Source organism: Falco naumanni, chromosome 4, assembly GCF_017639655.2.
Source record: "Falco naumanni isolate bFalNau1 chromosome 4, bFalNau1.pat, whole genome shotgun sequence".
In the NCBI taxonomy this organism is placed as follows: domain Eukaryota; kingdom Metazoa; phylum Chordata; class Aves; order Falconiformes; family Falconidae; genus Falco; species Falco naumanni.
The window spans coordinates 9,821,359-9,848,487 of NC_054057.1; the positions used below are offsets into that span (position 1 = coordinate 9,821,359).

General features: G+C 42.0%; 1 protein-coding gene across 4 annotated transcripts in view; it reads right to left on the minus strand.

The window, feature by feature from the left end:
* Positions 1 to 12,866, minus strand: part of PLCL2 (phospholipase C like 2) — a 103,835-nt gene extending 90,969 nt beyond the window's left edge. For 2 of the 4 annotated variants that reach the window (XR_005827552.1, XM_040592049.1), the window contains exons 1-2: positions 12,458 to 12,864; positions 11,268 to 11,791 (exon numbers count right to left, since the gene is read on the minus strand). Coding sequence is in view for 3 of the 4 variants with exons in the window: in XM_040592049.1 (XP_040447983.1) it covers positions 11,268 to 11,582 (315 nt within the window). In the remaining variant the exon portion in view is untranslated. Of the gene's footprint in view, positions 1 to 11,267; positions 11,792 to 12,457 lie in introns of all 4 variants that reach the window. The other 2 variants (XM_040592048.1, XM_040592051.1) reach the window with 2 other exon arrangements.
* Between the last annotated feature and the right edge of the window lie 14,263 nt (positions 12,867 to 27,129).

Genomic DNA, 27,129 nt, shown 5'->3' on the forward strand with positions numbered 1-27,129 from the left:
CCTGTCTCAACACGGCAGCCCAGCTGAGAAGGAACAGGCTAACAGGAACTACTCTGCTTCTCAGCAGCCACCAAGTTCTGAAGGGAAAAAGAAAACAAAGCAATTTCCCTCCTCAAAAGAGAAATAGAGGGGGGAGGGAAGGAGCGGGTGGGTGCATGGGTGTGTGTAGATAATCCCAAGAAAAACTCAGGACGGTGTCCTAACAGACACCTCACACCATTTCTACTTTCAACAGCTCAAGTGACAAAGTGTTGGGATTTCCTTCCAAAGTAATGCTGTTGTATAACCTTGTGGAACCTAAAAACTTCCAGTTATTTTTATCCTTCGTTGCTTACTGTAACCATTTAGCAACCTTTTTAATCCTCAAAGGAATTATTCTCCGAGGGTGAAACGCTAGATGCTCTCCTGTTGTCAGGAAGCTATATGATCTCATTGTTAATACTTTGTCTGAGTTTCCTGAAGTCCAGAAATACCTTCTTGGTTCTTCTGGACTCTGACATAAGTGTCCTGAAGAGCTTCACACATAATAAATGTAAAAGAAATAAAAAGGCTGAATAAAATAATCCCTTAACATGAGTGTTGGGCAAGAACCTTAAAACTCAGAAATCTAGGACATCCAAAATACTATCAGATTGCATTTACAAAAACAAGGTCCTTCCTCTTTCTTTCACATTTAACAGCTTACTATAAAATGAAAGCACTGTTATTAGTACTATATTTTTCAGCTTTATACAATGTCCATGCCATTTTATTCTGTTACTGGGCAAACAAATGCACTTAACCATAGCCAGAAGCTAGATGTGCTAATCAGCAACGTTTTCTGCCACCAGCACCATAAAACGACTTTATACCATGTTGAAAGATTTCTAACAGAAATTCAGCCTCCTGCAATGTTAACACCAGGCACTTTCAACACAAGCATCATCACCAGCACAGATATTCTTACACAGTTCTTCAAAGAGGTGGTTTTAAATATTTAGTAAAAGGTTTTAACAGCACTCTCCCATTGCCAATTAGCGACAGTGATACCGTTTAAATATTTGACGAGGACAACACTAAAAATAAATAAATTACAGTTCAACTTAGTATCACAATATTGCTAAACCTTCATAATGCCATTGATTTATACATCTGACCGGCACATTTGGAATACTATTTCAGTTCCACACTGCAAAAAACTAACAAAATGGAAGGAAAAAATAGATAAAATGGACCAGAACGAAAAAAAGGAAAGGAAAAAAAAAACCACCATCACAGAAAAGCTTCAAATAGGTGGAACAACTCAATACATTAAGATTCTTTAGCCTGGGGAAAAAAAGAAAAAAAAAAAGATGACGTAAAGCAAACATGATGAACACCTTTGAACTCATCTGTGGAACAGAGAAAGTACTCTTCCAACACAAGGACCAGGGGACAGCAGGTAAACAGGTAAGTAGCTGCCAGGTAAAACCAGGCAGAAGAGGACTTCTTCTCACAGCACATAGTTAAGAAACTGCCACAGGACGTTACAGTGATGAAAAGCTTCCACGAGTCAAACTGGCCTCTGACAATTACAGGGGAATAAACGTCATGAGGATTATTAAACACAAAGATATCTTAGCTCCAAATCACTTCAGGCTGGGAGCAGATGTCAGGAAAGGAGGCTTTTTCTGTTCTTCTACCCCATAGCCGTTGCTGTTGGAGGCAAGCTGACGAGCCAAACGGACCTTGGGTCTGACCCTGGCAGAATTTCTCAAATTCACAAGGGCTGGCAGCTTTTGAAAACTGGGGTAACAGATGCATCTACCCTAAGCCGTGCAGTCAGCCTTCATCGTAAGCTCGGGCTGAAAACCCTGTGGAACTCAACCCCCCCGTGAAGGTTGACAGCCTTGCACTGGAGTCAGCACTCCCTTTTTGTTACTCCTTTTTGGGGATTCACCAGCAGACATGAACTATTGCAGCGCTGCACAGACCGACAGAGAGCTCTGCTCTGTTCTAGCACTTCGCTGGGAATCGAAGGATCTCCACTAGCTATTAAAGAAGCAAAGCAGAGAATCTGCCCTCTCCCTTCTGCTGAAGCAGACAAGCCAAGCTGTAGGAGGGATGGGGAGAGATCAAAGAAGGGGAGGGAACAGACAGGGTGACACAAACTGGAACCAGACCAAGCAGGGTGGTAAAAGAGTAACGTTATGAATTCTTCCGCAGCTTTACTTCTGAATCTACAACACACCAAAAGATAACACAACTAAAAGCACTCAGTGCCTTCACACTATACCACCTCTCTCAGAGCAAATTCTGATTCAGGCTGGCCACTCGCTGAAGAAGGACCAAGCATGAGGCACACGGTATGCGTTATTTCAGATGAGAAACAAAGCTGAAAAATGTCAACCTCAAACAATGCTTGTGAGATGCATCACTGCAACTACTACTACTGGGGAGAAAAAAAAGAGAAAATAAAGGAGAGTTGGACTTTAACAAATGAAACACATGCAATAAGGCATAAAATGCTTCTGGGGGCTCTTCAAAAGCAAGAAAAACATAGTACTATCCCAACTCAAACTACTTATGTCTGCCCTAGCTTTCTCCACTATGTGGTAGTAATGTGCCATGACTAAATACATTCTCATCTCACATAAATATTAGTCTTTAACTCTAGGATTCAGACTGGAATCGCTTTTTGCAACAATCGGCTATCAGCATATCTAAAAAAACCTGATTTAGTGAGCATTCCCTGTAAATGGCAAAATACATTTCAGTCAATCCAAGCTATCTCCTGAAGCAACTTATTTCCAACTACTACTGAGTTTTTCCTGCCTTATGTAGCAAAAACGTATGCATTTGTAAACACATAAATAGTGCAGTGAATATAAGTATTATTTCAGCAACTCAGAAACTAGCTTTTCTCACAATATGTACATGAAAGATTCTGTTCCTAATTTACTGAAGGAAGAAGCATGGTAACTGTTCCTGTACCATTAACAGGAGTCACCTAAACTCAATAAACAACTGCCTATCCTAAAAACACCAACAATAACTCGTAGGAAGAAAACAATCTAAACTAAAGCTTTTACAGTGAACTGAATTCTTGTCCTTTTAGTCCAAATTACACTTTAATAATACAAAGATTTATTTGTACAAATTTACACTTTATTTTAAGGAATGCAGTTAAAGTAAACAGATGACAATGTCAAACATTTTTACCATCGGGAACTAGGTAATGAAACACATAAAGCATCCAGGATTTTCCATCGTAAAGAGGTGCTTCATAAAACAACCCACACAGACAGTTCTGATGCTGCAGAATTTCACATTCTTCCTCTCCTACCCTAGACTAAAAAGGACAGTTAAGAACAGGGATATGTTCTCATACATGGATGGTAACACATCAAAGCACACACAGAACCTTAAAATGCTCTGCCTTTTTTAGTGAAGGCAAAATAATAATGTTCATAAGAGGAAAGGACAAAAAAAAAACAGAATAAGGAAATAAAAAAGAAGTTACAGTCACAGAAGCTCAACTATAAAAAGAACTTGAAAATTCTGTGGAAGTGCTTTCTAACAAAGGAGCGACAGGTCTTTTCCTTCTGCAGTACTCATCATCTCATAATTTAGAGGAAATATCAAGTAATTTCCAGCAGTTTTAGCACAGGTATTAGGATAGTCGTGACACTAATATGCATATTATCAATTATCTGCTACGTATTTGTAAGGTACCTATTTCTCATACCAAAATAAAACCCACAAATAAATTTGATTAAATATTTTTACAATAAATATGAAAATCTGGCTTAGTATCTTGTTATTTTATATTTTTCATTTTATAAAACTCTCAGACGCTATTCTGAAAAGGGCTTTGTTTGTTTGTTTGTTTGTTCAAAGGTGCTTCCTGCCTGCCTGTGCTTATGAACTACGTACTACAATTTCCAGAACATGAGGATTTGGTATCCGCAAAGATCCCTGAACACAGTACACAATCTGAGGCACTCTGGGATATTTCAGTATCTATTCCAAAGGGTCAAATGACACTAAAAGGAATCCCAGGAGAGGCAGAAATGAATCACATCTATTTAACTTTCCCAAGGCTGTACCACTTAACACTGCGAGCCTCAGTACTGCTGACTTCCAGTCACGTGCTATATTGCACTCTTCACTGTCCCGAACATTGGTGTTTTGCAAGGTCAAGGTCTAGGAGGGAAACGGTGGGTGAACTCAGGCATGCTCCTCTTCAGAAGCAAGGGATAGATGACTCTATACTGACTGTTCTTGAAAAGAAACTATTTAAGTAGAAATTAAGACATGCACTGTGGTCAAGAGGATGGGCGACACATCCTTCCAAAGGATAGCTCCATACATATTCTCCTACAACAGGGAGAAGTACAGTGATAGCACTACCCCATGATTAAAAGGCATGCCAGATGTTAAAATCAACTGTAAAACAATAATGACAGTCTTTCTAAACGCAATAGAAAAAGAGAAAGATGACACTTGTTACTTGCTCTCCATAAGTCAAACAAACCATCCTCTTTCAATGCACCCTTCTTTATGCCAATGCTACAATCTAGCAAGTATATTATAAATTTGTACTTACTGCCTATTATTTTAATATATTTAGAAGGAAAGACCTTTCCTCATAACTTGTATTTCTCAACTAGATTCTGCAACATCATATTGCCCAGTTTACAGGCAGTAAAGAGTAAAAATAACTTGATTTTTATTTTAACTGTGGAGCATCGAATTTGAACTTGTATTTAAAACCCATAAACTACAATTATTTAACAACAAAAAAATCATGTATCATTGCATGATGGAAATGACAGCATAGTTAAAACTGGCCGTGCCCCTGAAGACAGAAGAGCTGCATGCATATTAGAAGGTAAGTTAAAATCAGAAAGAACCTGACAAATTGAAGATATGACCTAAATAACTAGAATGCAGTCAACAAGACAACTACAAGCTTTTAAACTCTGCAGATGATTGCTTTTGCCCCTATACAAAGAGGAATGTTTGCATAGAAGGATCACAAACAAAAGGTGATTAAAAGACAAAGAACATCATACTGAAATTTACCAACAGTTGATCCTGTAGCAGAGCAGTGAAACAGAGTAGACTGACCTCTTGAGGTCTCTTCCAGCCCTATTTTTCAACATTCTTTAATACACATATGCTGCTGCTTTTTATCATATTTCCCTCTTCTCCATGTATGTTGAACAAATCACTATACACCTTTCTTCCTTCAAAATCTACCCGCTAGTCTATTTAGATTTCTGAACCGTGAACACAATCCCACATTTGTGTGCAAAGATAAGTTTTTTAGAATCAATGTCCTAGCATTACATTTTAACTTAATCTAGCCCTTAAAGATAGACAATTGGCAAATTTTACTTAACAGGGTTTTTTTAATCGAGTCAGTGGGAATAATATAAACATCATCATGAGTATCTCCCGTGGACCTGCAAAGGCTGGGAAACTATGCAATTAACTTGTCCTGTCAGTCTCAGTTTAAAATTTTTCATCTTCCATGAATGCAATCAAACCATGGGAGCGATGTATTATCTGTGAACCATGGGTAGGAGTCCACTGCTCTAACTCCTAGTTTATAAAAAGGCTAAACTAATAGTCATATCTTTGATCAAGCCTGATAATAGGCATAAGAAAATCTCATCAGGTATTCATAATAATTTTTAAATTCCATTAATTGATTTTTCACCACTGAACACGCTGAACATGTTTTGTGCATACTCTAAGGCTTTGAGGGTGGACGGAGTGAAGGAGTTCCTATTATTCACGCTAGCCAAGCTCTTCACTCAGTCAACAGAAATAAGAGAGATAAGCTCTTCCAGAAGAGAAGTCAGAGAAGTTAAATTCATCCAAATTAAGCTCTCACTCCAAGTCATATTTTGGAAATAATACTTTCTCTTCATGGGCTATAGTACATAAGATAACTAAATTACACAATTAACTTGGGTAAAGTGAGTATCCTCACACATACATTTATACAAACATATTTATATTTTTTTAATTGTGTTACACATATCCAAATAAAATTTTGATTACAGCGGTCCACAAAAAGTACTAATGCATGTTAAAATATATACCCAATGCAATGCACAACATACCCACTCAGTGGCTGTGACATAACTCGGTCCAATGTCACAGTTAACAATAAACTGCCTTATATATATGCCTAATTACGTCTTTGGTATGACAGAAAATTATTCAGGAAAAACTACTATATGATGTTAAGTACTGTTTTAAAATACAGATTATATTTTTTTTTTAAATTAGGCAGTCAGTACACAAGAAGTAAGCAGTAGAGGAGGAAGGAGGAATACAAATACCGGTAGGTGCCAGTAACTTTCCGTGCACCAGCAGAGAGTCCAAGAAACCAGAGAAAGTATTCTCTAAAAGCAAGCTCCAGGATTTATGGAGCTGCCGGTTAGCAGTTCAGAGGTGACAAACCAGAGATCAGTTAGATCTACAATAAATCAACAAGAAGAAACTAAGAAGCAAACAAACAAAATAAACCCAGAAACAGCTCCTCAGAAAAATCCGTGCTTTGAAAGCCTGCCCAAGGTAAGATGGAGGAGTAGCTTATCTATCACAGCCTTGTTTCCTAAATACATGCTTGTTTTGTTGTGTCAATTTCGGTGTCAATTAGCACACCTCTGAGCAAAGAATCTTCTATTGTTAGAGCATTCGTGTCTTCCACACAGACCTTCTGTAATTAGCAAGAATTCAGCTCACACTGTAGGGTTTTGTTTCCAAAGGGGAAAAGGTGTGGAGAAAGAAAGTAGATGCTGGGTTTCTCCTTTCCTCTATATGGCTGTTTTCTTTGAGCTAAGAGACGTTCACAGGATGCTTAAATACACTTTGAACTGCAAGATGGACTCAGTGGAATTTCATTTTACAGAGTATTGTAGGAACTGTTGTAGGAAATTGCATTACAGGAAACCATAGTTAGTTGCACCAATGAGAATATGGAAAAACAAAATAGTGACCAAAAAAACTACTACATACAACTAAGTGGTACGTAAATCAGTTCACAAATCAGGTATTCGAAGAGCCTGAATCCCATGAATGAATGACCTGTTGTCACCATCACCTCTGACAAATCAGAATATCATAAATATGGAGAGTAAGAAACAGAAAGTGGCAAAGTCTCCATAAACACAGATATGCAGTCCCTAGACCCCAAATTTGGTTCAGCAAAGGTAAGCAATGAAATAGGCTATTCCACAAAATTTGCTCCAGTTGGAGGGTACAACCTTTAACACTTTCAGCCTAAACATAGCTTTTATATGAGTGAAAGGCCAAGTAACCTACCATGGTATGAAGATCACATTAGTTCTTCCAGTAACACAGGCCCTACTACCTGTCATCGTCCCCGATAACACTTCAACCTCAAAAAGTATATATCCTCTTGTAACAAACAAAAAATTATGCAGGTGCACAAAATAAATAAAAACGTGGAACCCGTGAAAAAAGAGAAAGAACAGAGACTGCACATAAGGAAGGAAAGGAAAAAAAGTCAGCAACTGCTCTGAAAGCAAGTTATGAAAGCCAGACAACCAATAGAAGCACAGATTAAAACCAAAACAAAATACATTTCTGTGCTCCTGATTTTCATGCACAAACATGCAGTTCTAAAGACTTTAATCTCAACTGGAACTATTATTCAAATGGCAATTTTCTGTTTGTGACTCAAAAGCCTACACAGTAATCGGCAGGCAAAACATTTAAAGTATTAGATATTCCATAAACATGCATTTTACAGATCAACTAGCAATGTTGTGTTTTGCTTGAAAGTATGAAACCTGCATCTGCATGGGACAGACCTGTTTCCTGGGGTTACTCCATATATTCTTTAAGAGCAGTTTTAAATCATTGATATGTTACAAAAACTCCAGGAACATTTTGGAAAATGGATAACATTTTACTTTTCCCACTCTGTTTTACAGACTTTTGTTCTGCAAGAGCGGACAAGAAGAAGTATCTTAAGGTTTCCTACTCGTGCCAGATTTTCCAGAAGGTTTCATATCGAAAACTAGGCACCTATGCAACCAGGTTCAAAATGAACTGCTGAACTATGCAGGCAGAAGAATATTCGGTATATATGACAACAAACGATTTTTCCCAGCATTAAAACAGTCATACCTAAAATAAATACGTACCACATAACTTTAAATGTAACATTGACAGATTCTTCCACTCATCATAATTATTCAAACAGTAACACAAAGTTGTAGTAATCAGTTCTTGGCAGCTAAACAGATTCCTGTTCACATTTGCAAAATGGTATTCATCAGTAATAACAGCAGAAAGTTGAATAACTTTATATTTCAAAGTGCTGTCATTTCTGTAGAAACTAAGAACCTTGACATGAAATGTAATCCAAAACATATTTCTTTATCTCATGCTTCTTGATCTTAACGTATCACGAATCCCTAGGTATTGTATCCTTGTTTGGTCCCCAGAGAGACAGAAGGTTGCTGTATGATCAAATCATACACTACAAAATAGTCTGATGGCATGACACACACTGCAAACAATGCTAGTATCTTTCTTGGGCTACCACAGAAGAAACAAAACAGTGTTAGGAAATAGCAGATCTGTAAAAAAAAAAAAAAAAAAAAAAAATCACTGGCAAACCCAGTTAAAAAAAAAAAATAAGCAAGCTATTCCAACACCAAGCTCAGTTGCCCCTTGTCTATTGTTATTTCTTTAACACACACACTCTCAAACGTACACACCCAGCATCACTGCTGGAACAGGAAGGGTGGGTGCAGCCTGTCAGATGTGTTCCACTGCTGACTGCCCTTGCTCTCCCCTTGGTTTTTATAGCAAGGTCCAGGAGACCGTAACACAACTTGAGATACCTAGTCTTGCATTTCCACACAGGTTTTTCTACCTTCCAGCCAAAAGAACAACAGAGGTGATGGGCAAAAGACGGACTGAACGATGTCAGAGAGTGGAATGACTGTGGGGTATTTCTGTGGCTTTAATCGTGGTGAAGGGATGAAGGGTGGATTGTGTGTGTAAATTGTTCCCTTCATTCAGTGTTGTAATGGTGTGATTTTGATTCTGGTGCAGGGAATTCTTTTTCTGTTGATGTGACTGAAGTTTGTGAAGATTGCGTGATGAATGTGGATTTTAACAGTAATTCTTAAATTTAAGTGATTCACAGAGGTGAGGGGTAGAATATATTGGGTTTGTATGATGGGGGGGGGGGGGGGGGGGCAGGCTACAGGGGGGGGCTTCTGTGAGAAGCTGCTAGAAACTTCCCCTGCGTACGACAGAGCCAACACCAGCTGGCTCCAAAACAGACCTGCCACTGGCCAAGGTCAAGCCCATCAGCAATGGTGGTAGCAATCTGGGATAACATACTTAAGAAGGGGTGGGACGGGACTGGCCAAGAGCAATGCAGCCAGAGAGAAAGGAGTGATAAAATGTGAGAGACACAGCTCTGCAGACACCAAGGTCAGTGCAGAAGGAGGGGGAGGAGGTGCTCCAGGCACCAGAGCAAAGATTCCCTTACAGCCTGTGGTGAAGACTATGGGCAAGGCAGGCTGTCCCGCCTCAGCCCATGGAGGTGGAGCAGATCCCCACCTGCAGTGTGTGGAGGACCCCATGCTGGAGCAGGTGGATACCCAAAGGAGGCTGGGACCTGTGGGAAGCTGTGCTGGAGCAGGCTCCTGGCAGGACCCGTGGAGAGAGGAGCCCAGGCTGGAGCAGGTTTGCTGGCAGGGCTTGAGACCCCAGGGGGGACCTACACTGGAACAGACTGTTCCTGAAGGAGTGCACCCCATAGAAGGGACCCATGCTGCAGCAGTTCATGAAGAACCACCACCTGTGGAAGGACCCACATTAGAGAAGTTCATGAAGGACCATTTCCCATGGGAGGGACCCCACACTGGAGGAGGGGAAGGGTGTGAGAAGCCTCCCCCCGAGGAGGAAGAAGCAGCAGAGACAGTGTGTGATGAAGTGACTACAATGCCCACTCCCCGTCCTCCTGCACTGCTTGGTGGGAGGACGCAGAGAGCTGGGGAGTAAAGTTAAGCCCAGGGAGAAGGGACGGGTGGGGGGAAGGTAATTCTAAGATTTGGGTTTATTTCTCATTACCCTACCCTTGTTTGATTGGTAATAAATTAAACTAATTTCTTCCAGTCAAGTCTGTTTTGCCCGTGATGGTAATCGGTGAGTGATCTGTCCCCATCTTCATCTCAACCCACAACCCTTTCATTATATTTTCTCTCCCTCGCCCAGCTGAGTAAGGGAGTGACAGAGCGGCTTTGGTGGGCACCTGGCATCCAGCCAAGGTCAACCTACCACAGCTGATTGTGGCGGCATATAAATATCTAAGACAACAACAAATGTAGCTTGATTTTGATCTAGCTCATCTTGAGCAAACTCAGTTGTTAAGTGCTTGAAGTTGTGCTTCATTTTACAGCTAGTACAGCTGTTACACCAGTGGAGTCATTTCTCTCTGTACTCTCAACCGTTTCACTGGAGTTGGGAAAGCTAACCCAAGACAGCGTCATCTGTCAGGAGCCGTGGATTTAAGAAAATAGAACAAGTTTATTTGTATAAAGAACTGTATTATAAACACACTCCCATTCCTTTTTGCCCTACCTACATTCTACTGTCGATGCTCCCCCTACTTTTCAAGCTGAAACAGTCACATTCCGAATATGCAGAGCTAAGTATAAACAAAGATGTTTCTATAGGTGAAGTACAACGCAGCCTACTGTTAAATGAGCTGTCACTTCTAACAAGAAGAATGCTCCTATTCCACCTTCTCCCACCCCCAGCCCAATGAGATCCCACGTCTCTCATCACCTGCCGTGCGCCCGTCATACAGACAAGCCAATGGAGCCACAAAACTGCTCTGCACAGGTGCATCCCAAACACCAAGGATACTGTGTAATCCACGTCTCTTTCCCTGCCAGGCTGGTGCCCATGTTGTCTTCTCACCAGCCAGTTTCTCTCCCCTTCTCCACCAGGAGTTAGAGCCTTCTGTTGTAATAAACCTCAAGACACGATGCTCTCCCTAACCCCCGAGCGTGGATGTGTATAAAGCCACCCTCTGTCATCTAGTTCCGACAAAGCAAAAATCAAGTCCCCTCGCCACAGGAATAAAAAAAAATGAAAAAGAAAAAAAAAAAAGGAAGAAAGAAAAAAGCCCCCTATCCTTTCAGCTAGGGCCAAGGCTCCGTGAGCCAAATCTGTCGCCCTGCCTGTGTCACAGGGAAGGAGCCAAGACCCCGATGGGGAGGAGCAAGTGCTCTTACCTTAATTATGCTGCTCCTCCGGGGGATGCCGGGTTTGCCTTCCCGTTGTTGGCCGGTGGTAAATCCTTTCTCTTTGCTGCTGCTCCCCGGGCTGGCAGGAGCAGCTGATCCCGGCTCGTCGCCGGCTCCCGGCAGGGCACAGTCCCCGTTGGAGACCCGGCTGCCTGCGCTGTCAAAGCGGGATCTCCCGCCGCCGCCGCCGCCTCCTCCTCCTTCCCCATCTCCTGCCTTGAAGGCCACCTTCCCCTGGGCCGGCCCCGGGGAGGACGGGAGCCCCCCGCCGCCGGTGCCGCCACCGCTGCCAAACTCCGCCATCAGCCTCCCTGCCTACAGCAGAAACGATATTGCCGTCCCCCTCCCCTCCTCCCGCAGCTGCTCGGCGGTGGCTCTTCTTCCGCTTTCTGTGTATTTACGATCGGGGGATTTTGAGCAAAAGTCTCTCCCCTCCGCACATTTGGCAGCCGAGGCCGCGTCACTCCAGGCGGGGGGGACGAACGCCTCGGCGAGCACCAGTCCCTGAGCACCTGGGGAAGGAAAAGAAACCAAACGTGACGGCCGCCCCCCACGCGAGGCGGCGCAGGCGGGGGCGCGTTGCACCGCGGCGCGCACACCCCCCCCGGCCCCACGGAGACACGCGCGAGTGGGAGGGGAGGGACCGCGCGAGGTCCGCGTGAGGCGCCACGCACACGCGCGCCCCGGCGGGTCTGGCGCAGCGCAGCGCGGGAACCGAGCGCGGAGGGGAGAGGGCCCGGGGGGGGCGGGAGGAACTGCACCCCTCGGGCTGCTGAGCCCGGGAGACGAGCGACGGCGGTATCTGCAGCCCGCACGGTGAAACCGACAATGGCAGAGCAGCGAAGCGGGAGCGAAAAGAGAACTTGAACAACACGCCCCAAAGCCCCCGGTCCCGGTCCCGGCCCCGGCGAAAGCCCGTTCCACGCACAGCGGGGGCGGCCCCGCGCGAAGCGGCGGAGCACGAGCAACAACGCCGCCGCCCCGCGGGGCACCCTCCCGGGCGCCATCGGCAACTTTTCTCCTCTCCCCGCTGCCTGCCGGCATCCAGCCGCCTCGCAGCGCCCGCCGCCGCGGCCCGGGCAGCGGCACCCCCAGCCCGCCCGGCTACCGAGCCGCTACCCGCCGTGCCTCCCGCCCGCGGCCGGGCCCCTCCCGCACGCTGCGCCCCCGCTACCCACCTCGGCGGCAAGGTGGCAAGGGGAGCCCCCCTGCTGCCGCCGCTACCGCTGCAGTAGCCGCTTTCCCCCCTCTCCCCTCCTCCCCGCTATGGTCGCCGCCTCTGCCCGGAGCCGGATACAGAGAGAAACCGATTCATGTGGTTGCTTCCCTCGCTCTCTGCCGCTGCAGCCGCCGCCGTCTCCCCCGGCTCAACGCTCGGCAGCAGCCCCGAGGGGGGAAATGCCGGCAGCGCCGAGGGGTGAGGCAGCCCCGGCCGCCCCCGCTGGGAAACTCTCCGGGGAAGGCAGAGCGAGCGAGCCGGGCTCGCCCCCCCGCCGCCGCTGCCAATCCCCGGGGCCGGCCCCGCGCGGATTGGGCGGCCCCGCCGCTAGCACCCCCCCTCCGGCGGCTCCCGGGCGCTCCGCCGCAGGGCACGACCGGCCGCCGGCCCCTGCCCTCGCCGCGGGGCTGCCGGCGGATTCCTCCACACGCTCCGGCCCCGCGCAGACGCTGCCGGCTAACGCAGACGAGCCCGCTCTCCGGCGGCGCCCCGCGCCCGCCCGCATCCTCCGCCCTCCGCTCCCCTCCGCCCGGCGGCCGGCGCAGCGCCGCCCGCACCCACCCGACGGCGGCCCCGCCGCGCCGCGAGCCCTTCCCGCCCCTCCCGTCGGGGCCCCGCGCCCTCCGCCCGCCCCGCCCGGCGGCCGCGCCCCTGCCCGTCACGCGCGGGGCCACGGCCGGCGGGGCACGCGGGAACGGCGCGGCGGCCCAACGGTCCTTCCCGCGCGGCGCGAGGGGGCCCGCGGCCGCCGCCGGGGGGTGGCCTGGCCCTGCCGCCGGGGCTGCGCCGGGGCTCGCAGCGTCCTCGCTGCTGAGGCCAGTCGCATCCGTTAATTAATCAATAAAGAGAAGGTGGTGGGGTGCGGGAGTATTAGAAGCTCAATGGAAGCTGTAACTCGCCGGTTACCCTACGGAGTGCGTCCGTGATGAGGCCAGCGCGGCCGGCGTGCCCATACGCGCTCCATATGCACGTGTTGACGTTTGCTGTGGGGCAAACACGAGTGACACTGTGTATGAGGGATAACCCACAGAGCCACACGTTTGTTTTTACCTCTTGACATGGCTGCAAGAGCTTGGTATTTCACGATCAAGCTGAATAAAAGGAAATGAAATGCCACAGCTGAGGCGCTTGGCCCTCTGCTTGAGACTCGGGAGCTGAGTCAGACGGGGAGGCGCTGCATCGAGAGCACGGGCAAAATTAGGAATCGCAGAAATAGGAGTGCGAAGAATCACGCTCGGCGAAGCGACACCTAAGCCGGCCCACGTCATCTGACCTTCGGCATTTGGCTGAAGGGCTTAATGCAGGAGCTAGACTCGGATTATAGTCAAACGAAAGCGCTATGCTTTTAATTTAGGTTCCCCTAGTTGCCCCCTGGAGATCGCTGACGGTGCCCGGAGTCTTGGCACCAGAGATCAGACACCTATCATCAGTGCCTAGAATAAGGCAGCACAAATACCCTGTGTGCTGGGGCAAAGCCACGCGGTGGAAACACTGGAGTGAAGGGTACGTTTTCAGTCCTGTCCCCCAGCCCCAGGGCCTTGCCACGGACTGGAGAGCAATGCTTCCCTCCGTTGGTGGCCCACCGGCTTGAGCTGCCTCCAAAGGGAAAGCACCTCCATCTTCTCCTCTGGAACACCAAGGGGCAGCTCACTCCTCCAAAACACCTGAGAGCTGCGGCGGGGGGGGAGTGATGCCTTCTCCTGTCTGTGTTTACTGATTAGATCACTTGGCACGTGACAGCCCTTATTTCGATCCCCCCTCATCCTGAAGGGATTCACATCCTTGTCCCCACTGCCATTAGATGGCTGCCAGCTTACAGACTGGTTGGAGTGAGAGCGTTTTCCTCACAAAGCTGTGCTGCACTAGAGAAAGGACAGCAAGAGACACTAGACCAGGAAGAAGACGGCGGACAAGTGGGAAAGTAACTGCAGCTTAGCAGTGATCCGCTCATGGGTGTTATCAAATAATTGTCTTGGTAGCAAGGAAAGGACCAAAACAACTCCCCTTTGGGGTGAGAGGTCCAGTAACTACGATACAGGAGCCCGCTTGGTTTTGTATGAGGGAAGTGCCGCACCACTCCCACGGAATAAATTTGCTTCAGATGCATAATAATTACGTACGATAAATCATTAATCTCTAGGCCATGAATCACAGGCGATATTCTGCCTGCAAGTCTGGACAATGGTGTTCATCATCACTGTGATAAAAAGGGACCGCGAAGTATGACCCAGCTTGGAGGAAAGTATGAACCTATTTGGAGGATATTACTTACTCAGTACCGTTTCCAGTGGGTCAAGGAAATTCAGAACCTGACACTGCTACATCACTCCTATATATGGCCCCAATTTTAATAAAACTATTAGCAATGCTTAAGTTTAAACGAAAACATAGACATTTGCAGGAGTTAGGCTGTAAACACAGAGGGACACTAATATAAAATTTAAAATTTGAACTAGACAAAGTTTGTGTTTTTCATTAGCTGGAGATACAGTGATTTTACCATTTGCCCATATCTGAACATATCTTGCCTGAACATCGTGCCTTGCCATTTAAAGAGGAAAAGGCAGCCTTTAATATTAAAGGAACGTTCAGCATTGTACCTGCAGATGTGCACATGACAAATCATCCCTACAGGAGACACTTTGTTGTTTGGATCATCGCTGTTTCTTCCAGAGGAGGAGATTTACACGCAACAGGTACACAATGTTATTAGAATCATTTGTCACAGAGTGTTGGCACTAAACTGGTGAGGAAGATGTGTGCTTTCTGTCATTTTGCTACTTAAGATGCACATACTAAAACACCGAGTTTTAAGGCCTTTAGTAAAATTTGATCAGTCCTGTCTCAGAGAAAAAAAGAAAAAATCTCCCCCTTTTCAACACTGCTTATCTAACCAACCTGTATAGAAACAAGATAACACCACCGGAAAAGAAAACATTTAACTTTAGCCTTGGCAATTCTGTGATGAATGGTAGACATGAACCTGCAGACACTGCCAGATTTTTGGCTGTAAAAGTGATGATTTACAAAGGAACAAGTACAACTTGTAAACTTCATTTTAAGGGCACATGCCTGCAAGTCAATGTAATAGCACCAGCATTATGCTTATTCTAATTACTGAAATTTAATTACTGATAAAAACATGGTACCAGACACTCGACTAGAATGGCTGTGCTAGAAAGGTGGAGGTAGCAAATATTTCTCCAAATCTGAGATTTCTTCTGATGATGATTCACTGATTTTTATTATTGCCCCATTCTGTTTTACAGAATTCCTTTACATTATCAAAGTGTTTATTCAGATGCATTTTGAATGCATTAAGTTGTAAAATACTTCCATGTGATAAATGAAACATTTCTGATAAACCAGAGGTCCCAGAAATGGCCACCAAGATTGGGCTACTCTATAGAGACCTTGTTTATCCTAGTGACCTCAGGTTTCCAAAGTAGTTCAACATAAACTTTCTGTGCCACAATTTTTTGAAGATCATGGCGTGAAGAAACTTTCCCATTAACATTCAATAGTGGCCTCAGCAGGCTCTATTTGTTTAATTGTTAAATGAAACAAGGATTTTAACGGAATCAAGACACCTCTACGACAACATTTAACTGTGAGAACTTGCTGTCATATGCACATATTAGTTATATTCATAAAATCCTATTAAATATCAGAGTTCCACAGCTAAGCTAATATTACCCATTGAACTTTTCTAACAAATAATGCAGCAGTAGAAACCTGCCAAGAAACAGGCGATGTTTAAACCCCTAACCAGTGACTAAATGACCAGTATTTAAATAAGCTGGATAAAAGATTATTACTAATATCCTAAATGCCTCTTATTCCAAACATGAAAAACTTTAATTAGCAATTATCTTGTTTAAATGTTGCTTTTCTGACATCTCTGCTTGGAATATGTTTTTTTCATTAATATAAGTATCTCTACAATTCCAGTGATAATGTTTTAAATTGCCTGACTTGATTGTTCAGGTCACAGTCTTGCAAGTACTTGTTTATTATACTTGTTTATAATTAAGTATACATGTTTAAGCAGTCCCATTACAGTCAGAATCTAATCCATAATTAATCCAAAGCAAAGTTTAGCTATAAATAATGCATTATTGTATACAACATCTGTAAAGTGCAGGTGTGTCGTATGCACATAAAAAGAGCAGACAGTTCAAGTGGGGAGATATGAGAGGATGTGCACTGAAGGCAGCAAAAATGTAGGTAAACAAACATAGGCTAAATTGACAGATTTGTTTACTGGAAAGCATTCGTTAACATTGTATACTTGAAATTAATTATGTTTATAATTTTGAAAAGTTCATCATACTAGTAGTAAGTATGAAGATATTTTTTTTTTTATTAAGCAGATCAACCATTTTAGCCTATTAATTGCAGCCTAAGGAATGTTTACTCTGTATCTTACCTATCATACCAATTAGTTTGGCTACCAGCCTGCTAAATTGACAGTTGAGGATTAACAAGAGTTTAACAGTAAATCAACTCTTCCCTTACTGACTATTGAATCCAGAAGGAGCGTTTTCCCAAATCAAAATCATTCAAAAGGTCTTCTCTAAACTATGTTATTAAAACTATCAATCTGTGGGGCTAGCTGGTTACAATGTAGCTTTACATCACATTGTTTTGAAAATAAGACTCTTTGTTTATATGTTTAATAAAGATCAAGATCTTTCAAAAATAAACAACAGTATCCCCTGCCTTTTAAAATAGTGAAATAGACACTTTAATGGAAAGTTAAAGAGCAGACGCGAAGGACTTTATGGAAATGAGGTTTCCTCAAGGCCTCAGTTTGTGAACTAGAAATTAAGTGTCTTTTGGAAGTCTTGACCTAGGCACTAATTTTGAGTAACTCTGTTGAGGATCCTGAAGTTATCTTAACTGGAAATGAGATTTCATTGTGTTCTGTTTGCCACTTTGTAAAAGGCTGAAAATTATATCTTTTTTGTTTGATTGTAGTATCACCATTTGGAAAAACTTACTTTGTCACAATAATATTTGAGGCTGTATTGGGTAAGGTTTCTGTGGAGCAAAATATGTATTTTCTTCTACTAGGAAAGACAGACACAGTGGATAAGACTTGCATCATGCGCATTTCAGCTGAGGCACATATGTTTTACCAGAGAGACTGCAACAACAAACCTGTTCTTGAAGTGTTTCTGATGCATCATTAAAAAGAGCATACAAACAGTGTTTGCCATCTCCTGGGGTTGTACTCTGCCCTCTAAGAAGTTACAGAGCTACAAAATGGGCTGAGAGCCAGAATCCTGCAAAGGATTGGATTTCATTTCGTCCCTCCTTATATTTGTTAGTAACTATTGGTTATATACAGAGGCATTTGACTTCTGGGACATAAGGCATTTCATAAGCCATCTATTTTTGTAATTTGAGGCATCTGACTCTATTATTAAAGGAGCATGCAAATAAAATAGCCCACAATGAGCTTTTATAACTTCTTCAAACCTAAAGTTTCCTCTTACAAACTATCCAAAGTGTTAATACTGATCAAAACCTTTCATTAAATTCTCAAACAGAAAAAACATAAAGCTTTTATTTTGTAATTTCAGGATGATACGTTTTGAAAATCCTCTTCATAGTACAATATTAAACACTTTCACTGCTTTGAGGAAAATTGCATCTCTTCCATTATAGAAGAGTAAGTAAATAAAAAAGGTTGATTTTTGTCAGCCGGATTCCTTCTAAAATTGTCTTCATTTTATCATGTCCATGAGGATAAACACTGGGTCTACACGTGCTTAGCAGGAATTGCAGTGTGTTATGTCTTCGCTGTGAAGACATAATAGGAAAGTTAACACATACACATTTCTGCTGATAAACAGTTAACTGCATGTGGGTATCAGTTTCTATTGTTGGAAAGCTTAGGACATGCAATACCACAGAAAAAGGAAAAGATATGTACAAAAGAGGAATGAAGTTCTTTTAATGAATGGCAGGCAAAACCCACATTATTCACTTTAGCCTAGTAACTTTTCTGAATTACAAGAAATCATATGGTATTCTTAGTATATGCCCACAAAAGAGGTGGAGGGAGAACAGGAGTTGATTAAGCTCATCATACCCCGTGACACCAATGCATTTCCTTTTAGTCATTTGAGAAAAATCACACAGCACAAATTATTTGAAACAGTTTTTAAAAAGGTTACCAAACACATGGTGGAACATAGGTTTTCCTGCTGTTTGACATAGAGACTAGTAGACTGCATCACAACAGCTAGTGAGATTGTATCCTGTCCTAAAGCTTGCAGTGTAGTTCCTTAATCCCATTAATTTCTTTCATATTGCTCACATACATAAAATTAACATCAGTTCTTGTCCCGTAGGGATGGTAGGCTTGCGTATGTTGCACTAACCAGCACAGGTCTTAACAGAAGTCAATTCCACCATTTAATTTATTACCTAGTCTTTCAACTTCTGAAGCGTAAGTCAACAGTCATATTTGTTTTCTTTATTTTTAGCTCAAAAAATGCTAATAAGTTACAGTATTTATAGATGCTTTCACATGCATATTCAAAACTTTACTAGAAATAGCTTTATGGTTGAAACATCTGGTCAGAAGACCTTAACTAAGCATCTACTGTCCTATTACCACAAACTGATAGGAGTGCAGTAGGCAGAAAATACTCTTCTTAATTTCTCTGAAACATTTACATTTTGCATAAACCACCCATGAACATCAGGGTCTTGACTTTTAATGTAACTTTTCCTATATTCTCTGGATTTTCAGATCAATGTATATATACAAAATCTCACCGTTAATATATGGCAACTTCATTTTCTGAGTAAACAGCAGCTCAAGTAAGGGGAAAGCACCACTTCTGCCAAAAAAACAGAAGGGAAATTCTCTGCTTCTGTTCTTTGCTATGACAATGTACTCCTGGAAGAAGAGTCACCAGGAAGGGGAATCTCTAGTGGGACGATGTTAAGTCTGAGCAGTACTTAAAGAATTTCTATTTCTCTCACCTTTTTGCCTGCATCAGGAGTCTGGAAAACAAAGCTGTTCCAGCTGGCACTCCTCTAACTCCTTTTTGTACAGAAAAAATACTTCCATACTTCATCCTCCCATCCAGCTCCTCCTTTTTGTTAGGGATCTATACATTTCACTTTTCTTGAAACTCATTGTACAAAGTGCTGCTTCCTCCTTCGTCTAAGAATCTACAGCCAAGTTTGATCCCCTAAGCATTCCTAAGTCACTGCTCAAGGACAGAAAGAAGAAACCCCAGAAAAGTTAGGAAAATAGCATATAGGGGAAGAGGATGAATGAAGAAAACTAATGAAAAGGGACAGCAGGGAAGAATAAAAGTAGATTATGGTAGAAACTATTAACATTTACTTATAGCAATTTTTAGGATTCCTGTCATCATATTCCATAGCACTAATATAGCGACAGGGAGAAAGAAAAGAGTGAACTGTAAGGTAAAGGACAAACCAAAACTGGAGAGGGAAATGAAGCCAAGGAATTTGTAAATGGAAAGCTATGGTAGAACAAAGGGAACAAGAACTGCTAGCCACTGGAATTGGAAAATAGACTGGAAGACAGAAGACAAGAGGGGGAAATAATAAAAAGTTGATCAGTTGGAAGAAAAACGTACTAATGCAAAGACTGTCTTGAGATCCAATATTACAATAAAATTCAAAGAACAAGCGTAGTTGTCAAGGGTTATGACTGTACAGGGGAAGAAGAAAACTAGACCAATCTCATGAAATAATTATGAATGCAAGAGCTCCTTACATTCAGATGCAATCAGGAAGTAACAGACACAGGCTGAAGTAGGGATTTTCTCTTTCAGACTGCATACATTAATATGTTCCGTATGCATTTTGTCCAGCAGAAGCAGCTGAGGCCTAAATGCACGCTACTTGACTATTTTACATTAGTCATTTCAGTACTTAATAAAGTCACTTTCTGGGACAAGGGGATGTTGGGGTTTTGCTCCATTTAAAATTCCTCTTTTTTCCCACGTCAGTTCCTAAGTTCTTCCTAAGCAAGAAACAGAACATGAATTTGCATATCTACAAAGAATACAATCAGATTACTGATTTTAATCTTTTTTAAATTAATGGTATTTATATCTGTGTTACAGAGAAGACTCAGGGCCCCAGTCAAGATCGAGGCTTACTGACACTGGATAAATACATGGCATCATCCAGTTCAGAGCTGGCACCTAGCCATCCAGCTTGGAACACAGACAGTGTGATCTTGCATCTGCTCACAAAAGACCACAAACACTCTTTGGGTAATTTAGTAAATGTCTAACAGTTGAAAATGGATCCAAGACCTCCAAAATTCCTGACTCCCTTTCTAAGCACTTGATCATCTTTTTTCTGTGGAGAAAAATGTCTTCTGGTGCATACATGTGTAGCTAGAAGGCATTTAGAACAAAGAGCAGTGAAGAACTGAAGCACTGTGTGTGCCCAAAGGATCCACCAGTGTACATCAATGGGCTTCACTGATTTCTATCAGTCTGCATCTTTGTATTTTCATTTGGTTTAATTATTTTTAGGCAGCTCATACACTAAGCTTATTCGAAGTCTCAAGTAAGAGGCACTATAATAATACCAGCCATTTTACATAAGTGATTCTGTACAAGTGCAAAGGGGGGTGGTGTCAATGAAAGGAAAATGATCTTGATTAATCTTCATTAAGTGCAGCATTTTATCATAGGATAGGCAATGAATTTCAGGGACTGATTTACTTCCTATCTTTTAAAGCCTCACGAAGGTACCCTGGGCATTTAGAAATGCGGGTGTGTTTATTCCAACTCCTCAGAACTAAGCTCAGCTCTTTTTCTGACCAATTATCTCAGAACTTTCAATTCTGCTGATTTCAGTCATTACTTCTGACTGAGGAGATACCACTTAAAATGTTTAAATATAATTCAACTGGAAAAAAAACAGTTTCTTTGGTGGTTGGTTTTTTTTTTTCTATCTAGTTTGTTGAATTATTAATAATGCTTTGTTTCACATTGTTTATCAGCATGGTTTCTGGATGATGACTATGCACACACACACACGTGTTTATGACTATTTTCTTTGTTACCACTTTCTGTGGTGAGTATCCTTTGTTTTTCCCAATAAAAAACAAAGTTGTGCTCTGGAAAAAAACCAGAAAAAGTTACATGAAGCAGATGAAATACAGGTTTCCAGCAAGACAAACTATGTGAAAGAACCAAATAAAGCTTAAGAATAACACACAGCATTGTTCTCCAGCACCAAGCATGGGAATCACATCACAAATACTGGTTGTAAATGTAAACATGAGTTGCCAAAGGAAAAGAGAAAAAATGGCCAGAAAAACAGTAGATTCCATAAATAGATACTTTATTTGAATTTCTGGGTTTTGGAATCAACTTAAGATTTTAATATGTGAATGACTTACAAATCCAATGGGAATCCACAATTAATTCAGCAAAAAAGGTCTTTACCCTAAGGCACTGAGATTGTTCCATTATATATGAACTAGTTTTCCTGAAATTGCCTAGTATATTCTTAAATTTAAATAGGAGTAATGTAAGATATACAAACTGCATAGTAGTTTTTCCTTTTCCTTGTAGTTAGACTGACCTTTCAGTTCACTAGCACAACTTTCTCTTAAATATCTGCTAGGTAAAGCAAAGCTTCCATCTTGATAGTACACTTTAATACAACACTTTGAACATTACAAATCCACCAAGTATTAAAACATACTGTTCTACATACGGAGCTGCTTTTCTTTCAAATGCAGACTATAATTAGCTATAGCCTCCCTTCTGCTCTACCTTAGCCTAAAAGAGGAGTGCTAGCTAAGTTGATATATGGGTTCCTCGGTTGTCAGACTGGCAAAAAAGTTGGTATAATACAAACAGGATGACAGTTGTTCCCAGGGAAGCAAAAAGTGCTGAGCGGCAGCTTGACATTACATAGTTCACATGTTGCAAGTGATTGCTTAATTAAAACTTACAGAAATTACCTGAATATCTGTATTTTGTTCTGTAACCTACTCTCAGGGTATTCTTTATCATGCTTTCAACTAAAATGAATTACATGCAGGATTTTATTTTCTTGTAAAAAGATAGCAGTTGAGAAATTCAACACATAAATTGAAGACTGTCTGTCTACATACATGAACATATGCCTGTCTACATACATTAAGTTAGGTTGGCTACACCATCTGAGAGTATGACCTTCTTACATTCCACAGCTACATTAGCTACCTTGAAGGGAATTCTATTTGATTCATAGTGACATGCCAGGTCTCACATTATATTCAATTTGATCAAGGTAGAGGATAGCTTGTATTTAGATTTTTCCATTTTTTAATGGGGCAAAGAGCACTCAGCTGAACCTTTATGGACTGCAGTTCACGGGCTTCAGACCCTTCAGAAAACTAAGGATCAGAAGCAAAAGGGTGTACTCAATCCTTCAGGCAAGCCAATTTTGAAGCTGTAATAATAACTGCTGGGACTCCAGAAGCAGTAATGCACAAAATAGTCCCTCACTGCAAAATGGGTGCCAAAGAACCCTGTAACTCTGAGTCACTAACAAAATAATCATCGTCAGCCCAAGTCCCTCTGCTTTCCAGGCATACTCCACATTTCAAATACCTAATGATGTTACCTCTCCATTCCCTAGTATTGCTGTCTTTATAGAGTAATAGTCTTCTTTGCAGTAATGCCCATCATTAATGATAAACTACATTCCTTAAATAAATGAACAGCTATGTTGTAATGTGATGCTGTCGTTTTTATTTTACTTCACCTTTCCAGGACTCTGCAGACTACAGCCATTTGCAACAGGTCTTCTTAGGGCCTTGTCTTACAAAAGACAAAATGTTCTGGCCCTAATCCAGGAAAGCACTTAGATGCATGTTGACATTTAAGTAGATGAGTGGCCTTAGTGAGGTCAACTGGACTACTTACTTGTGTAAAGCTAAACCTGTCCTTAAATATTTTGTTTGATGGACGCAGACTACTCAGCACTTTGAGTGATTGAACCCTTCATGAGATCACACACAATTATTATTATTGCACAAACACTTCATGCAATAACAATTGCCTTCCAAATTGTTTGAAATATGTCAGTGAACAATTCAGTGTACAATTACTGCATCAAGTTTCAATCCAGTCCCATGGAAAACATATGTGATTACTTCCAATAAGTATAAGGTGTTTCTAATTGTCATTCTGTATTTCTGCTGTGTTGTGAGGTGTGGAGATTGAAAGGATAGGACTGGCTAAGTCTCTGTCACCCCTAGTTTGCTCTCTGGCAAATGCTTACAGCAGTGCTAGTTCCTGCATGTGAGGGAGCTTTTTTTAAAACAAAGCAAATGTCTAGACCCCAAACTTGCTAACATTTTTGATGGAAACAGAACATCAAGATACCCCAGCATTATGTTGCCTGTCTAATCATAAACTAGTATTGTAGGATGGCAGCTGAATGTTGGCTCTTTGCCCTATAATCCAGCAAGTCGACTATTCAGTGTAAATCATAGCTTAGATTTAGTTTTCTGTTCTTCCTCTACAGTAACTGAATGGCTGGCTGCCCTCATTACCGTTACATTTTTCCTGTGTAGCATCATTAGCAGAAATTCACAAAGAATGAGGTTTTGTGGTCACCTACCAGTTCTCTCTTTGAGGTACCAAGCACAGAAGGGAAAAAGTCTGCACCTTTTATGAGGCCTGACAGGGAAGTCCAGCCACATCTGGCCCTGACAGTCCTCTCCAGTGCTGCTTGTTTCTGCTGCAAAGGGTGCAGGGCACAAGGCTTGAAGGGCTTAGTGAACTACTCTGTCAGAGGGAATTAATTTGTTAACAAGTGACACAATCATGGAGTCAGAACAACAGTGCTCATCTTTCAGCTTCCTTCAGACTTTCACCAAATTACTTAGATCAATCAATTTAGCAAAAATTCCAAGGCCTTCTATTAGAGCAAAATTTCTTCTTGGTCCTGATATGTATTCATTACCTATATAAGTAATCAGGAAATACTAATCAGTGGCATCCTAAGTAAGAATGTCCCAGTGCTTGTGTACTTTTATTTTTTTTCTGATATCCCAGTTGTTCTGGAAGAAGAAAAATGAAAAGCTAACACACTGCTTTGAAGGGTATCATCTTCTTCATGCGTTCTTCATCCTGCACTTGAATTCTCTGCCACCAGCTGAATGCCACAGAAGGTTATTACGGAGGTGTTGATCTCTGACCTTAATTTTTCTGCTACACAATAATCAGTGGACTGATCAACATCTAAAGATGTGTCACTCCTTCATAGTATACCGATGTTCAGCATGAAGTAAAACATTATTCCATGGGTAAAACCAGCAAAGTTTACAAAGCTGTTGAGTTTAACTAGCTCCCGGAAAAAATAAATGTTTCATTCGGTTCCATTCAAAGTAACACCCTGAAATTCGAAGACTATCTCGAATCACACTGGGGCTACACAACCCTTTGAACTTCTCAAAACAGTGTTGTAAATCTTGCAGCAATAAACTGCCTCGCAGGCATTGAGCACTTCCTGCTGGCTCTATGATACGAAAGACCACACCGAACAGCCCGTCTGCCTCTGACACGGGGCAGAAGCAGGAAGTCAGGGAGGCATCAGAGAAAAACACCATAACCCAGCCTGGTAAAGTCCTCACAAGCACTTTGTCTGAGCTTGGCTAAAGGTTAAACTGGTTCCTATGAACTAATCTCTGCCTTGATTTTATGCTGACTTTCTGTTGAAAGTAAAACAGGAAGCAATGGCCAGACTGAATTCCAGCTAAAGTATTTTCTGTTTTTCTTTCTTTGTTTGTTTGACTCAGCAAATCTATTGTTTGTTAAATTGTTTTTACTACAATACCTAGCACTTCCATAATCCAGGAACTGTCAGAGCTTTGAAAATACATTCATGATCATTCAGAGTCGTTAACAGTATCAGTTCAAAACACTTCTGTGTATTTGTTTTGTTACAACACTATCAGTGTGCTATTCTAAGGAGAACACACCTTCCAAAAGTATTCAAGAATGTGTGTCAAGAAAAAGGAACATTCCTCTTTCCAAAGTATGCAAATTTTAAACATGGTTTGAAAAAACAATCCTAGTCATTAAATTCTAGCACAAGAAAATAACCTACTGGATTTTTTTAATGGGAAAAAGCCTCACAAAACCCAATGAGAATCTGGACCCAAACTCCTCTTCAAACCTACCTGGAAACAAATAGCAGTTTTATAAGTCTTCTGCTCAAGTGTGTGCAGTCAAGCTTTCTCTTTCTCTTTTTCTATCAGGGTTTCCAAAGTGCCTCCCTCTCACTGGTTACCAGGCAACAGAACAATATTGCTCTGCATGCACATCCAGCAATAACTGACATTATACTGTATTTCTGCAGAGTTTCTCAAAGAAAATAAAGATGTCCTGAAGTACTGTCTTATGTGATAAATAGCCACTGCCCAGAAGACATTTAAATGCTTAAAATGCTGATTTCTTTCATCATAGAAATGCAGAGATTGGGAAAAAAAAATCCACCCAACTTTCCTAATAGAGGAACTCCCATGCGAAGTGAATCTGTAACACTAAAACAGACCACACTGCAGAAGATTGCTGCTTCAGTAATTATTTCAGACAATTAACAACCTTTAGGTTCTACAGCCACTTGAGCAAACCCTTATCTTATAATCAAGGCAAAACTAATTTAAAAAAAAAGCAGCTAAGACATCAAGTTAAAGTTCTTTTCAGTGTCCAAAAGACTAAAATGCTGCCTGTATGACAAAGCTCTTTTTTCACCTGTTTTGTTTGCTGTTGATAAAAGTCAGGAGTGCAGCAGTTTGCCTAAAAATCTTTGAGTTTTATACCAGTTATGAAAGATCGGCCCAGATCAATCTAACCACACACCTTCCCTTAACCCAAATCATCACTGAGATGGAGGCATGGTTTGCAGCCCTTCATCTGGAATTAAGTTGCTTTCAAGAAAGATCTGATTCTAGGTCCTGACCTAAGTAACTCTAGGTCCTTTTGTGTGATTCAGTTTCAGATTTCACATTGTAGGTCAAATTCACCTTTATTTAATACTAAGATAAGAAATTAAAGGCTTTTGCAACTTTTTCACTCTCAAAACAGAAGTCTGTAATTACAAACAAATATCCCATGTAATCCTATCAAAATATGCAATGTACTGTATTCTTAATCCCTAATTCTCAAATACTAAAAAGGTATGCAGCAGTGTTAGTGAATAGCCCTCACAGGTGTTACACAAAGTCGTCTTAAAATGATGTCAAGGGTGAAGTCTCAGAATACTCAACAGCCTGGTTTTTGATTCTGCAGTGGTGAAATTGCATCATTTTATAAGACGTTTTTTATTCAAATTTATAAGGGTAGCTTTAATTTTTGTTACACTTCTATTAGACTTTTTTTTGTTTGCTTTATATTAGATGTAAAACTGTACGTGATTAATGTTTTCAGACTAGATAAAAATCTGTTACCAGAATGATTTGAATCATGACCTTCAGGACAGGCAGTGCGTCAGAATATATGTATCACACCTGAAAAAAATAGTTCCATTCCTACTGCTGTTGATGTAGAGGTGGTATACAACTACTTGCTAGGTAACAGCAGAAAGATTTGTGGTTTGCTTTCTTGGATT